Genomic DNA, 15627 nt, shown 5'->3' on the forward strand with positions numbered 1-15627 from the left:
GAGAGAGAGAGAGAGAGAGAGAGAGAGAGAGAGAGAGAGAGAGAGAGAGAGAGAGAGAGAACGAGAACAGACAAGGAATTCAAGAAATGGCACAAATAGTGGCCTCAAAGGTTGAGAACAAAGTCTACAGGATACAAAGTAAATGGACAGGACAGGCAGGAAGCAGACACGATGATCTATAAGACTAACAATCCAGGCAGAGGACCAAGGAAAACTCTCAAGAGTAGTCATGTGAGCAGATGGGGCAAGGGTTGTAGAAACAGCCGAAAAGAAACACCTGTACTGGGATAAAGCTGGAGCTTTTTAACCTTTCAATGAGATTTTTATGACTTTGCATTTTCCTTCTAATCATTAGGAATAGGCTTGGTACTTCTAACTGTAGAGCTCAAACTCGTTCATTCTTCTGACCAAGGATCACTGGGCTCCTTCTATGCATGGGAAGGTTGGCTAACCTTCATGGAGTGTCAGGGATGAAAGGGATATTCCTCTGAGCTCCTTTGGTGACTTAATGACAAGCAAGGTCCCAGTCTCTAGTTTTCATGACTTTCTGTCCCACAGACACTGGCTGACATTGGTCTTTATTATAAGAATGCTAAGTCAAAGCCTGAACATAGAAGCCCGGCACCACAGTGAGCCCTAGAGATCTTCACTCACTATATGTGCACATCTCCCAAAGATGGGGTATGTTGTTCAATCCCCATGATGTAGACAAAAACATCCCATGACTTAGAGAGATGAGAGTCATTCATTCACATCTATGGTTTACAGATGGAGCATTTGGTGTTTCCTGCTTCTGCCTTATAAACTAATATGGAAGTTTTTATTTCACAATGAAAAGCCTATCCCTGTGCTCGATTTATTTGTCCCTGATCATGGAAATAAATCGAATACGGGAAAGAATTGAAGAAAAAATAAATGCCTAATTTAGATTTATTTTCCCTTTAAGATAAAAAAGAATTCAGTAGAATCTGCCTTGCCTTGTATCCGGTTTTGTTGTGACTGGTTGTTGTCTTTCAGAGCCTGCTCTTTTCTGAAGGAAAACAAAGGGGGGGGGGAATGGGACTAGGGGAGAGGAGAGGTGATGGGAAGCTGGGAGGCATAAAGGGAGGGGAAACTGCTCAGGATGGGTTGTATGGGAGCAGAATGCATTTTCAAATTGTATTAGAGAAGAATCTATTTCAACTGAAAAAAAAAAAAAAAAAACAAAACAAAACCCAAAAAGGAAAAAACAAAACAAAACAAAACAAAACAAAACAAAAAACAAAAGAAAGTAGCAGAAGAGAAGCCTAGAGTTGGGGGGAGGGGTGTCATTCCAATTCAAATGAGCCAAAGGCTCTGCAGGGAAATAGTGGGATACAAGTCTGCCTCTTCCGGTGGTAAATAAGAACAGAGGTGAACTAATCACATGGAGAACACCCATGACACTCAGTCAAAAATGTATTATTCATAATATGTGACAAGAGACCGTTATGGACTCCTTAAACATCATGTACAACAATTCATCCTGGTGGTGTCTGTTAACTATCCACATTTCCTCTGGTAAAAAGCTCCAATCTGTTGAATTCTTCCTTTTTAAAGATTTGTGTCCTGCAATCTGTGGATTTCTCGAGAGCAAAGAAGTTGAGTGTTAAAGATAAGGAGTGAGCTAGGGCAGGGGAGAGCTTGCCTACATCCTGCTCTTCAACTTAAGACAAATGGATAACCTGTTTTCAAGAGTCAAGCAGGGTAGAAAGGATCATACTAATGCTACAGGTGAGAGTGGGCAGCCATGGTAGTGTGCTGGGGACACTTATACACACGTGTCCTTTGTAAAGCAGGCCCTCAAACAATATGTTTAGCTAGTAGGGATGTAAGTCAGCCCAGGTGCTATGGAAATCAGTATTCAGGTTTTCAAAAAAAAAAAAAACAACCCCGAATATATGATCCAGCTATATCACTCTTTGGTATACACCCAAGGGAAGTAAACTCAGCATTCAGTGGAGCCGACTGTACATCCCCGCTCCCTGTGGCACTATTCACAGTAGCTGCCCTGAAATTAGCCTACGGATCCACCACCAGATGAATGGATAAAGAACATGTGCTATATATTCACAATGGATTATTACTTGACCATTAAGAAAAAAAAAAAAAAAAACATGCTATTTATTTACGAGATAATGGATGGAACTGGAGGTCATCCTATTAAACGAGCTCCCAAGCACAACAAATACAAATAGCAAAGGAGAAGGGGGGGGGGGGTGTCCCATGGTGTCAGGGGAGGAAACAGAGGATGGAAGCTGAAAATCCGGAGGTGTGTGGGTGTGGCCAAATCGCACCATATGTGTCTACAAAAAAATGTCATGAAACCCCGCTATTTTGTACAAATACATATCTAATATTTTTAAAAGATCTACTCTTTATTTTAGGTATATGACTATGCTGTCACTGACACAAAATAAGAGGACTTTAGATCTCATGACAGATAGTTGTGGGCCACCAGGTTCTTGCTGGGAATTGAACTGAGGACCTCTGGAAGAGTAGACAGTGCTCTTAACCTCTGAGCCACCCCGGTCCAGCCCCTATACCTAACATCTTTAGATATGATAGACTTCAAAGGTAAAAAGCTGGTCAAGCCACTCTTGCTATCCACCTTGTGAATCTATCTAACCCACCTCAGAATGTCTAAGAGCGGTCACATCCAAGTCAGGAAACAGGGAGTACACACATTCAAACCCCCAATTTGCATTCCCCCCTACCCTAAGGACACCGAGAATTTTTCTTAATCAATTGTGGTCAGACCTGCAGACATACAAATGGCTGGCATGAAGGATGAAATTTACATAACTAGCAAGAAACTGGCCCAGCCTGCCACATCTGGCCACACAGGGAAGCAGAAAGCACCAGGGCAAACAGAAGGCAGAAAGAGGAGAGTAATTGAACAAGAATATTTCTGCTTTGTTCCCATGAAAGGGATAAAAAAAAAAAAAAAAAAAAAAAAGGAGTGGTGAAACCCAGAATTGGCTAATTTGAGTAATGTCACACAATGGCTACCTATTTGGTCCTGGGGTTAGGACGGGGAATGGTGGTTTGGAGTGTCAGAGCTGTATCAAGGATGTGCACAGAGTCTGGGTTAGTTTGTATATGCAGCTGTGATCATCAGAGCACTCCCCACAGGATCAACAGGCCTTAAAGCTGTTTGACTAATCCACACAGAGACATTTATAGGCTACGTTGGCAAGAGCAAAGAGAAAACAAGTCCCTAAACCGTGGAAAGTAGAACTTATTTTGCTCTATTTCTGGAATTCTTTGTGACATCCCATCCAGGATCGAGGGGAAGAGCCTTAAGTCATGAATTCAACATCAGGATGGCTCAGCTACTGGTCCATTTCAGATGTTCTTCAAGGGGTCACAAAGCAAAGCCAACACAAACGGGCTGCTCCTGAACACTGTGTGATCTCCTAATCATCATGATCAAGGCAGCAGATCACAAATGGCATTGTCTCTCACACACACACACACACACACACACACACACACACAGAGAGAGAGAGAGAGAGAGACAGAGAGAGAGAGAGAGAGAGAGAAATGTATATTTATTGCTTGATGACTCCTCCTTCAAATGTGAAGAAAATCCTTACAACACAATAAATTCTTTATATCTCTTGTGTTTTACCCAGCATGAGAAAACAATGCTGCTGCTTTAATAAGGTGTCTTTCCTAAAAAGTAGGACATTCTTTATCAAATCTTCAGTTCTTCCGTGGAGATATATATATATATATACACACACACACACACACACACAGGCAGTAAGTATGCACATATGTGAATCTATATTCACATTTGGAAAACATTTAAGCAGAGCCTCTCTATTTAAGGTAACTGCTCCTATCATATCCACCAAAGTTCACCCATCTGTACTGCAAGCAGACACAGCTATACACTTTTCTATCTCCAGAGATGTCAGCTAACCTGATTGTAGGAAATGTTACAGTGGTACAAATAAAACTAATAAAACATTGTATCTCATGAAGAAGAGAGGCATTATTGTGCCCAATAACTTGCACAACTCTAATAAACATGGGAGAGTCCAACCCTTTAAATTATCATGCCAACTATGGGCATCAGCCTTTGCTATGGAGCAGGGTCTCACAGAATATAAAAATATAACTACGGAACTGATGTGCTAATAAGCTTTCTAGGCTCTGGGATGGTTTAGTTGTGGATAGACTAACATTGGCAGCAGATGAATAATCACTCTGCATGTTCTAAGCATAACAGAGCAGCACAGAACTTCATCATTTGTCAGCTTTATTTGTTTAAATGAGAAAAATGCTGACAGCAGTTACTGCTGTAATCCCCTTATTTATCAGATAGAAAACACTAGTTACTTCTAGCAGGTTTAATCCTGTAGGGAGGCGAAAAGTTAGAGCATTTTCCAACTAATTGAAGGTAGATGTTTCACAAGTCAAGGCAGAGAAATGTACAAGTGAAGAGGGGGTGGGGGGAGACAGTGAAGAGAAAAGAATTAAAATGATTTATTTCTGGCAAATTTTCAATAAAAGGGCTACACAGTCTTAGTGTAAGATCCTAACTTGGCGTATAGAGCATAAAAGATCCCGGAGTTGTATTTAACATTCAGAGCCATGCCAATGACAGCCTGGTGCCTACTAACAGATGTCCCTCCTGCCTTTTATCTACAGCTCATTATCACACCAGCGCAAAGCCCATCACTAGCATCCTGCCTGGTTATTGTTGCAGCCAGTTCTTGGATGCACCTGGTGATGGGAGCTCAGGGAGGGATTAGACCCAGTTCCCAGGAGCTCACCACTCCCACAGCTTCCCTCCTCTCTGCTGAAGTTCTCTGGGGTAGGATGCTCAGCTTATCACACAGAAGAAGCAGACCCCAGCAGAAAGCTGGAATCCTTCTTTGTCCTTAAACATGTTTTGCTTTTTTCCAAACCATATCCAAGTGGCGATTGCCTAGAGAGCGCTTGGTTGGAGGGGCGTTGTTGCTTTCTTAGGGGAAACTCTGGGCCTGTTTTCTTGGTGATGTGATATTTCGTAATTATATGGGCACTAACCAAATGAATCATTACTTAGCTTCCTGTAAGGGGGAAAAAAAAATCCACAGGACCATAGGAATCTCGTGAGTAACAGCACCATGGTCAGCTCTAAGAGGGATGGGAGGAACGCAGGTCTTTTAGAGGTAATCTCTGGCCTCCATGAGCTTTGTCCACTGACCCTCTAGAAGCCCTAGTGGCCTTTTCAGATAGCTAGCTGTTGCTCAGAGGTGGCCTCACGCTCTCCCTCCACCTGCTGAGCAGCCAGCACATCGCCAAGAACTGCTTTCATAGCTTAGGTGAGGCAACACTTCCTACTGACCTCTTATGGTTCCCAGATTAGACTCTACAACTGTGCATGAGCAAGAGAAAGCTTTCCCATATTTTGAATAATCACTTATTATCATTTTTTTATTATTATTATTTTCTTTATTTACATTTCAAATGCTATCCCGAAAGATTCCCATACCCCTCCCCCCACCTCTGTTCCCCTACCCACCCACTCCCACTACTTGGCCCAGGCATTGCCTTGTGCTAGGTCATATNGAGTTTGGAAGACCAAGGAGCCTCTATTCCCACTGATGGCCGATTAGGTCATCTTCTGCTACAAATGCAGCTAGAAACACAAACCCAGGGGGTACTAGTTAGTTCCTGTTGTTGTTCCACCTACAGGGTTGCAGCCCCCTTCAGGTACTTGGGTACTTACTTATTATCATTTTTAATTGTTATTAGGGTGCTTTTAAGAAATTAATCAAAGACATCATAAAGTTGGTGACAGATACTGAGTTGCAAAACAAATGTACCAAGGTCCACATCCACGTCTACTTCTGTGACAAGTGCCAAGAGCATCGTCACAAGCAACCTACAAAGACTGCTGTCATCATTGTGCTACCAGGTAAAAGGAGACCAGACTTTAAGCTGTCCTACCAATTCAGTGACATCTTCTACGACAATAGAACTACAGAAAATGATAAGATTACCCAAAATGGACTTACCACCCCTGGAAGAAAAAAAAGCTTCTTAAGGGTCTGGGTACCATTCTCCCTCAGTCTTGAAGGTTTCAAGGATACTCATTGTGAAACTTAGTTTATATGACAGGGCTTTCTTGTTCACCAATAACACACAGATTCCCTATGTTTCTGAAATTACAAATCTCTGGAAGAACTGTCATGAAATCCCATATTGTGGGTGAACTTAGCTGTCTTCAGACCAGCATGCTACTGAAAATAGTAAATTAAATATAGGTAATTAAAAGGTGGAACCATATTTCATTTTAATGGCAGATGACTAATTAGGGCTAAATGTCTTTTGCCTCCTTATCCTAGCGACAAGATTAAAATATATTCTGACAAAAAAAGAAAAAAAAAGTCCTCATCCTTTGAATGTGTATGTGCACTACGCTTAATGAACGGACGCTCTTTAGTTTCCCCAGGATAATAAGCACTTCATGCATTCTGCACAAGTATCACAGGTTCAGACTTAAGTACAGAAATGAAGAATACACCCAAGCTCTCCAGTCTCTGCCACACTAGAGATTAGAATTAATCAGCTCAGAGGTGTCTGGCAGAGGCAAGCAAATTAACTTGAGAGTGTTGTCTGATAATAGCAAGAAGAAGAAACTTCAGAGACAGAAATGGATATGGTGAGGTCACTTAGAGGACACCATGTCATACATGACTCACTTTTAAGCCACATTTCACTGAGGCAAATAGGATCATGATTTCCAGTTCTGTACCTGAGTCAATGATTTTTCTCTTCCTACACCATGGAAACCACCTCTTTGCAGCCTAAGTTCATAATGTATGTTATTTGCCATGTGTTATTTGATATGTTAAATGAATATGGCATAAAAGAATCACGTGCGAGTAATAAAATATTATTCAGTAAAGTTAAATAATTAATGATGTATCTTTTATCTTTTTGGAATTATCAAAGTGAGGTCATACATTTTTTGAATCACAGACACCCATTAAGTTTTTAAAAAGTTTTAGAATATCAAATTTATATCATTTTAAGGATAACCTTGCCAGAGTATTTGCTGGGTAGACTAAAGCATATGTACTAAATTCTATAACCTTTAAGGCAATGGTGGTAGGTACATTTATTATTCCATTTTATACCAAGAAAACCTGAAAGGAAGCTATGAGACACACCATCTAGTGGAGAAGTTTGTTAGTGGAGAGCTGCATTCCAAACACATGTAAGCATAATTGAACATTCACATCCACCTGTCTAACCATAAGCAAATCGTTCACTGATGTGTTTTACTTTGTCTGCGATCTTTACAATTCCAACTTCAAATTAAAAGTCACACAACTTCGTGTTACCTGAACAGAACTGGCTGAAAAAATTTATCCAAAATTCATTGCTCAAGAATTTAGGATGTGCAGGAAGGCAGAGCCAGGAGGATTACAAGGTCCATGCCATCATGGACTACAGAATGAGCTTGAGGCCAGCCTAGGCTACACAGTGAGACCATGACCTAAGAAGTGTTTGGTCAGCGCCAGAAAATAAGGACCTGCTTCTAGCACGGTTAAAGTTAGATTGAAGGAAAATGCTGTCCAAACTTATGTTGTTGTTGTTGTTGTTGTTGTTGTAGGAAAGGTTAAATTAGACACTAGAGACAAGTCTTTAAGAGTCTGCTACATGTTATGGAGGGAATTCATAACGATTGTCTCCAAACCCTTTTAAGAATGTGTCAGTGTTCTCTAAGAAACAGCAGTGAACAAGATAAAGTACAGAGCTGTGAGGAAGGGCGTTTCTGTAAACGTGAACTCTAAATGCACACAGACATCGGCAGAAGGCTCCGGAGATTGATCACTTCTGCTCTCTGTGGGCTAAAATGTATGTTTCCCTCAGGTGCCTTGGCGATCTGTGAATCATCAAAGGCAACTACACATTGATGGGTTTCCTGGAAGATGCTATATTCAAATCCTCATCACCAGTGCAGTGAAGTTCTGAGATACAAACTCAAAGATTTAAGACACTTTTATTTCTACTCTTCTGCCTTTTCTCAACACAAGCCATTAACCTTTTATCCCAAGAGAATGGCTCCAGCTGTGTAAAAAAGAAATAACATAGAGTGGAAGGCGTGAAATGATATTCTTTAAAAAGGGGGTAAAAAAGTTTGCTAAGTTTAGTCTTTTTCCAGGTATACTGGAATACATAGCATTTCACCAGTTCAAGTTCAATGACTCCTGGGCCAAATACATTAAAAAAGACAGATTATTATTTAAAAAAAAAAAAAAGAACAAAACATCACCTCCATTGTGTAGGTGTTTGGGATTAATGTCTTTGGTGTGTGTGGTGTTGTAAAGTCTGTGTGCCTTGCTTTAATTCCTGTATTAATGAATGCACTTCCCATTTCACAGGGGTGTGATTCCTTCTTTGGGATTGCTCCACCATTCGAAGCTTCCAGATGTTAAGAGAAGCAAAACACAAGGAAGAAGAGCCCCGTATTTCCAAACGAAATGGGGCAGAACAAATGAGAGGATCCCTTGGCTCATGCAGAGAACCAAGCGTGTACATTACTAAGAGGTATAGCCACGTCTGTGAAAACACCGTAACTCATGTCAAATAAATTGTACTTTTTGCAGGAAAGAACTCTAGCTCAGGGTTTTCCAAGCTAAATTGCATGAAAACACACAATCCTTTTTCTTCTTATTTGAACGGTTAGATGACGGGTCCAAATTACCAGAAAGACCAAAGGCAGTTTGCAGCTTTTAACAACTGAAAGGACTTATTGCTTCCAATCCAGAAACACAAAAAGATTCCATGTCTACTTTTAGCACTATCAGGTGCTATGTGTTCCCATCATACCCTTGAAGAAATAAGGCCAATGTGTCAAAAAAATAAAATGTATCAATTATAATAGTTCAGAAACAGACAACATGTCCAAAGACAGGCCAAGACTGGCTTCACACAGGCCTCTCACAGAATATGAACAGTCCCCCCTGTACTTCTGGTCAAATGGTGTCTCCTGTCCTTGGCTTGTCAGTGCCATTTAGTCTTGCTGGGTTGTAAGGGATTATTTTACAGATTTCATCAAAAGCCATTAAGTCTTTAACAGTACTCAGGCCACATCACCCAGCTTCTTGTGGAGAGAACCTTGGGGGAGATAATGCATCTTGTACTTTTCAATCTCTCTGGCTATTTTTTTTTTTCTGTGTACTTGCACTCATGTATTGATTTGGGATAAATATCTACACTCATCTTGCTGCTGTTTATACCATTAAAGTGTTAAAACAGAGCTGGGGGAAACACTCACAAGGTGCAGCAAATGACAATTTCCACTAACAACATGGGAGAAAATATTTAAAGAGAAATAGTTATTTCCTATTGGTTCTACCAACCAAGATGACTTATATTAAGAGGTTTTGCTTATTACATTATTTCATAGAAGTAAGATTTAAATTCCTTTCTAAAGGCATTTTAAAAACCTAGCATACACACACTCTCTCTCTCTCTCTCTCTCTCTCTCTCTCTCTCTCTCTCTCTCCTGATTTTTATCATTTATGAATTTTTTTGTTCTGTGGTAACTTTGAAATATATGACTTTTATTGGCCTTTAAAAAATAACTGGAGGGCAGATTTTTATTTGAAAGAAAAATGTAATCAAAAATGGTCTCCACAAGACACAGAGTTGCCTAGCAATGCTAGCAGAATTAAAAGGGAGAAATAATAACAGAACAACATATTGTGAAATTACAGGAGAGCGAACAACTCAATTGTTGTGTACTATTTACCAACAGCTGGTTAAGTGAGGATAGCTACAAGTTTTCTAAACAGTGTTAGGAAAATGGCTGATTATTTGACAGTATTCCTCCTTACATATGGAGCTGTTTATGCAATGTAGGGTACAGACACCAAAATAAATAAATAAATAAAATAAAATAATAAAAAATAAAAAAAAGTTGGTAAACTACCATTTATTTGATGAGTGTACTTCTGTTATATGTGTCCACATCTTAGCATACTTCTGTAACATTCTCAGTCTAAAAAAGGTGTGTGTTGTCTCCACCTCAAACACTCCCAACAATCTCGTCTAAAAAGGCCTCATCCATCCCAAGTTTGGGAATATGAAATAGGTAAATCAAATCTGTTTTCTCCTTTTTCTTTGATTATAACAAATCTTTGGTTTTAGGAAACTATACCCATAACCCTAGAAACTTTGCCTAAGACCCTCTACATGAATGAGATATGGACCTCCAAGAGATCATAGATAGAGACTGTATACATGGTCAGGAATAACAAACCGCAATGAAGTATGTATGGAGCCTTGGAGTATAAAAGCTAAGCAGGTTCATGATGGAAAATGAGGAGGATCCATGGATGGAGTTCAAAGAGAACTTGTAGACATTTTGAGTTGAAGGAGAAGACGTAGAAGAAGATGTAGAAGATGTAGGAGAAGTGCCTCATAGTGTTGAGGAATATACCTGAAATGACCATAGTATTTACCTCTAGAAGTAGCTATGTCACAAACTACCTATCTCTGCATACTCCAGGCACTTCTTCCTCAGATAGGGCTCTCCCTCTCTCTGACTTCTGATGATGGTCTCTCAGACGCTTCTTCTGTTCACAGTAGACATTTTTTGCTTTGGTGACTCCTGCATCTCAATACCTTCACTCTTTACTGATAATCTCCAGATGCACTCATGTGCCCCTGACCTCTGTCAACTCTCTGCCCTCTATCGTTTCACTGGCACACATAAGCACTTCAAATTGTGGGTGTGCCAACAACCACCTCTGGATTCCTCTCCCTGATAATATAATTTGGATTAATTGTACTGTCCTTCCTGTAAAATGGGGAATTGATATTAATCTAGCTCCATTCATTTATTTATCCAATCATCTTTAAAAAGTCCTATGCTATTAATGGTTCTGCATTCATAGCTACTAAAGTGCTTCTAATAATGGATATCTACTCCAGCATCTGATTCCCCTTTCCTTACCTGAGTTCTCCAAGATTCCACATTTCCTCATTTTTGCTTCTCCTTGACATTCCATACCTTTTTGTAGGATTTGTTCTGGAAAGCATACTCTAGTCACGGTACTTCTGCTCTCAGCATCATCACGACCACCAACGCATCTATCCAAACACAGACCTCCTCCCAGGGGCCTTTGTCCCCTTCCACATCACTGATTGCATTCTTCCTCAGTCGCCCTTCCCCAAGATCACTGGTTCTCTACCTTCTTAGTGCTGTGACCCTTTAATACAGGGAGGGCCTCACGGTGTAGTGGCCCCAACAATTAAATTATCTCTTGCTATTTCAGAACTACAATTTTGCTACTGTCATAAATTGCTATGTAAATATTTGATGTGCCAGATAACTGATATGTGACTCTTATGAAAGGGTTTGCCACTCACAGGTTGATGAACACAGTCCTAGAGCAACATTGTATTTGAAATGAACTATACTTCCTACTGGGCACACATTAGGTTTTGTCCATTGGCTAATGATAGTGACACTTACACCATCAAGATATTCCATACATTCATGGAGTGTATCTTCAGCGATGCCTGTTTGAATTAATAATGTCCCTTTCATAAATTTCCCACTGGGAAGTGGCATTTTCTATGAATCCACAATACCACATACCTCTCTGAAAGCATTCTAACTTCATTTACACAGAACTTCTTAGAATATTTGTCTTGTTCTATCCATATGTTTATAGACCACCATCCTGAGCTATCCCTTTCCTATCATTAAATATTCCGAAAGGTCTAAAATGCACTGTCGACCAGTATTATATTTAACAAAATGAGATCACTGGAAACTTTCTAATTATACTGAGGCCTCCTGACTTATTCAAAAATCTAATATCTAGTTAACTGACCAAATCACTACCCATAAAAAAGAATAATCAAGTGTCAGTTCAAACTGAATCCTTTGAGAGGAGCTAAATTCAAAAGCATATATGATTTCTGTTATGTGGTGAAATATAAAACCTTTACTTATTAAAAAGTGTACTTAATTTTTTAATTCATCATTTATTTCTTTTTTATTATTGAAAAATAGAGTCTTCTCTTATACACTGCATCCCAACCACAGCTTCCCCTTCCACAAGTCCTCCCATCTCCCTCCCCACTTCCCTGCTCCCTCAGATCCACTCCCCCTCCATTTCCATTTAGAAAAGAGCAGACAGACAAGGAAACATGACAAAGCAGCATAAATTAAGGTGATACCAAAGCTCATATCGAGGAAGCAAGTCAGTAGGATGAAAAGAAACCAAAAAGCAAGCAAAAGAGATCTCTGACTGCGTTGGAGAGATGGTTCAGTGGTCACTCTTACAGAGGACCCTGGTTTGGTTCTCAGAACTCACATGGCAGCTCACAACCATGCTTAACTCCAGTTTCAGAGGACCTGATGTCTGTCCTCTTCTGACCTACTAGGGCAACAGGCATGCATATCTTATACATACATACTTGAAAGCAAAAGATTAAAATACAACAAAATAAGTAAAATCTAAACTTTTAGAAATACTAAAATGTTTTCATCAAAAAAAAATATATTATGCTGAGACTTACTGTCAGCTCTTCACGTACAATTAACTTCTCTTTGCACCTCCAATTTCTAGTAGATGTCAGTATATCGTATCGACCCCTAGTAAATGATTGTAAATACCAAAATAATACCTGCCTAGCTAAGGACTTCAAATCTTTCACACTTGGTAAACCTTAGATGAGTGTGATTAAATTCTCATTATTTATCAGAAAAATCAGCCACACTAATAAAGATTGTGCCCTCCCCCCAGCCTTGAGCAGACTGAATCAGACCTTTTTTTTTTTTTTTTTTTTTTTTTTTTGCCACAGTTGGCTTGCCCACCTAGGGTGGAGTCTTCCAATGAGGTGAAGTCTATTGTCTTGCCACATCTGCAGCTTCCTGCAAGAAGCCACTACCTATTGAGCAGCCTGAGCTTTTTTGTTGTTTTGTTTTTATTTTTGTTTTTGTTTTGTTTTGTTTTTAAGATCCTGACAAAGGGACAAGAACCTGGCATAGTGGGGGATAGATTCCTCCCCCCCCATTTAAAAATTCAGACTCAAGCAGTAAATATTGGGCCTTGATCAGAAACTTTGTTGCGGTCTCATTCTTCTCTCCCTGTCCATCCCATACAGCCCCAGCTTTCCTTTCATGAACCCAGTTCTCCTTAGCCGCTGGCGGTTACAAAAGATGATCCTAAAATCTACCCATATGGAGAAGCCCTTAGCATAATGGTGCTCTAGTTCTGGTTGTATCACTATTAAATGATCAAGGCAACTTCAGAAAAAAAAGCCCAGAAACCACCAGCTATGGCGAATAAAGACATAAGAGTAATCTCCAGGAGAAAAAAAAAAAAAAAAAAGATAAAAGTGATTGAAATTATGCTGCTTAAAACAGTTTTGATGAAAGATTTAATATTTGTCCCCAAATTATTTAGAATTCGTAAAATGAAAACAGCAACTGTCTGGTTTAACTTCCAATGGGAATATTAACTTCATACAACATGGAGTGTTTGAAGTTATACAGAGCATGAAAGAAATGGCTCTGAACTACACTAGAATAAACAACAAAGGAAGCTGTCATGTTACTGAGGGATGAGATCATTTGTCTTACATGTCTAAAATGAGGCAACATCAGCTGCATCCACATAGGGGGATGTCAGTGCTTATGTTCCCTCCCCTTCCCTCCCCACCACTTAAGGTGCAAGGGGAGAGTCTGGTGAAATGCCGCGGCTTCTCCAGTTTGCTTCGCCTCTTACCTGAGCTCTCATCCAGGCTCTCCTCGGACACATGTTCATTCTGATGGACCCACTCCCCATTGCATTTGAAGAAGATCTGCATGGCTGGCCTTGCTTTGCACCTGAGTGCAATCGGGTTGCTCTTGATGATGTATGCATCTTCGGGCTCCTCTATGAAATGAGGCAGCGTTCCAGGGGCAGATGGGATGGAGTCCGGAAGAACTTCACTGCCGTCGGCTCCTGGAAAATTAAAGAGGAGATCAGCACCCCGCCTACAGCAAAGGCTCATGCAGCAAATCACAATGAGCATTCCACACCAGCCCCACCACCACCACCCCAAAATATTCTGAGTTGAAATGCTGTCAACATGCACGATGCCAAGATCTGCCTAACATCTTCTAAAGACTGACCTAGCGAAGATGGAACCTCCAGTAAGATGTGCCTTCACATGGCTACACAACTGAGAACATGAATATGAGAACTCCCAAGTTCAATTAGAATTTGATTATCTGGGGAAAGAACTGAGATAAGTAACCATGGGGCCAAATCTCTAATTTTGTCTGAGAAGGGGTTACCTCAGATTCAGTGAGGATTTCAAGCTGCCTCAAACCTTGGGAAAAAGGTCTAGAGTATCTGTGATTTTTGAGCATACTTGAATGAGTATGTGGAGGTGGAAAAAGGCTAGAGAATCTACATAGTTTCCCAGTATGTGTGGATAGGGACAGAAACTACTAATTTCTCCAAGCTCCCATACCTGCTTTCTTAACCTATGAAACTGCTAATTTGTATAGTACTTTCTGGTAATTTGCAAACTTACTACTTCTTTAAAAAAAATAGGAAGAATTTCATCCTCTGTCCACCATACTTCTCCATCCCGGGACTGTGTCTAATATCACCAAGGCTGATAGGTGAGACAAGTCATCAAAATAACTCCTCGGGCAGTTACAATGTATCTATTCAGAGATCAAGTGGATATGGCTTTTCAGGAACTTTAGAGAGGACTCTTGAAATTCTAGGAAAAGGAAAAGCCACAGCAGAGACTCCCTTTATAGCTCATTGACACATTGTGTGTGAACTTAAGTCCTAGGCAAGCACACAGGGTGAAGCACTACCAAGCAGGTGACAGTAGGAAGAGATGACCTGACTTTCAAAGGGCAGTTCAGCAGAAGAACAAAGAAGGCAACAGTTTCGATACCAAAGGCAAGTCTTCCCTGGAACGTGCTGGAAGCCAAAGGGATCTTTAACCCTGACCTGAGGACTAGGAAGAATTCTCTCTCATAAGATCTGACCCCTAGGAGAGCATGTAGTGATGGTCCTGTACTTCAGGATTTTTTTTTTTTTTTAATGCAAGGATGCAAACAGACTACTGTGAGCTATGAAAATAACTTCTCACCTGGGCACACACAAGCAAGGTTTTCAACTGAGATGAATTAAACATAATAATAGCCTGATTCTTCTTTTTTATTACTATTGTTATTATTATTATTTCTTTATTTACATTTCAAATGCTATCCCAAAAGTTCCCTGTATTCCCTCCTCCCCGCCCTTCTAAACAGGACAGTTTTCTGCTAAATCTATTGGCCTAAGGTGTGGGTGGAAGAGGGCAGCCTTAAACAAAGAGTTTAAGATACTACAGGCATTGTAATGCATTTGAAAAGGAGGGGCTAATTCTATGTAAATGATTAGCGATTTTAAAAATCATCAAAAAACAAGTACCCCAAAAAGGTGTAAATATTTTGCTTCATGAAATCACAATAAAATCACTGATTTTAACTATCAGCGATACCTCAGGTGGAGAGAGCATTTCCAGAATAAGTAAAATCTCTCTCTCTCTCTCTCTCTCTCTCTCTCTCTCTCTCTCTCTCTCTCT

General features: G+C 40.1%; 1 protein-coding gene across 9 annotated transcripts in view; it reads right to left on the minus strand.

Annotated features, from left to right (window-relative positions):
- The window catches only part of Unc5d (unc-5 netrin receptor D), a 537305-nt gene that overhangs the window by 221532 nt on the left and 300146 nt on the right, over positions 1 to 15627 (minus strand). For all 9 annotated transcript variants that reach the window (XM_021218890.2, XM_021218893.2, XM_021218894.2 and 6 more), the window contains exon 2: positions 13779 to 13997. In XM_021218890.2, the coding sequence (XP_021074549.1) occupies positions 13779 to 13997 (219 nt within the window). The remainder of the gene's footprint in view (positions 1 to 13778; positions 13998 to 15627) is intronic.

The sequence above is a fragment of the Mus pahari genome, chromosome 19, assembly GCF_900095145.1.
Source record: "Mus pahari chromosome 19, PAHARI_EIJ_v1.1, whole genome shotgun sequence".
Lineage (NCBI taxonomy): Eukaryota > Metazoa > Chordata > Mammalia > Rodentia > Muridae > Mus > Mus pahari.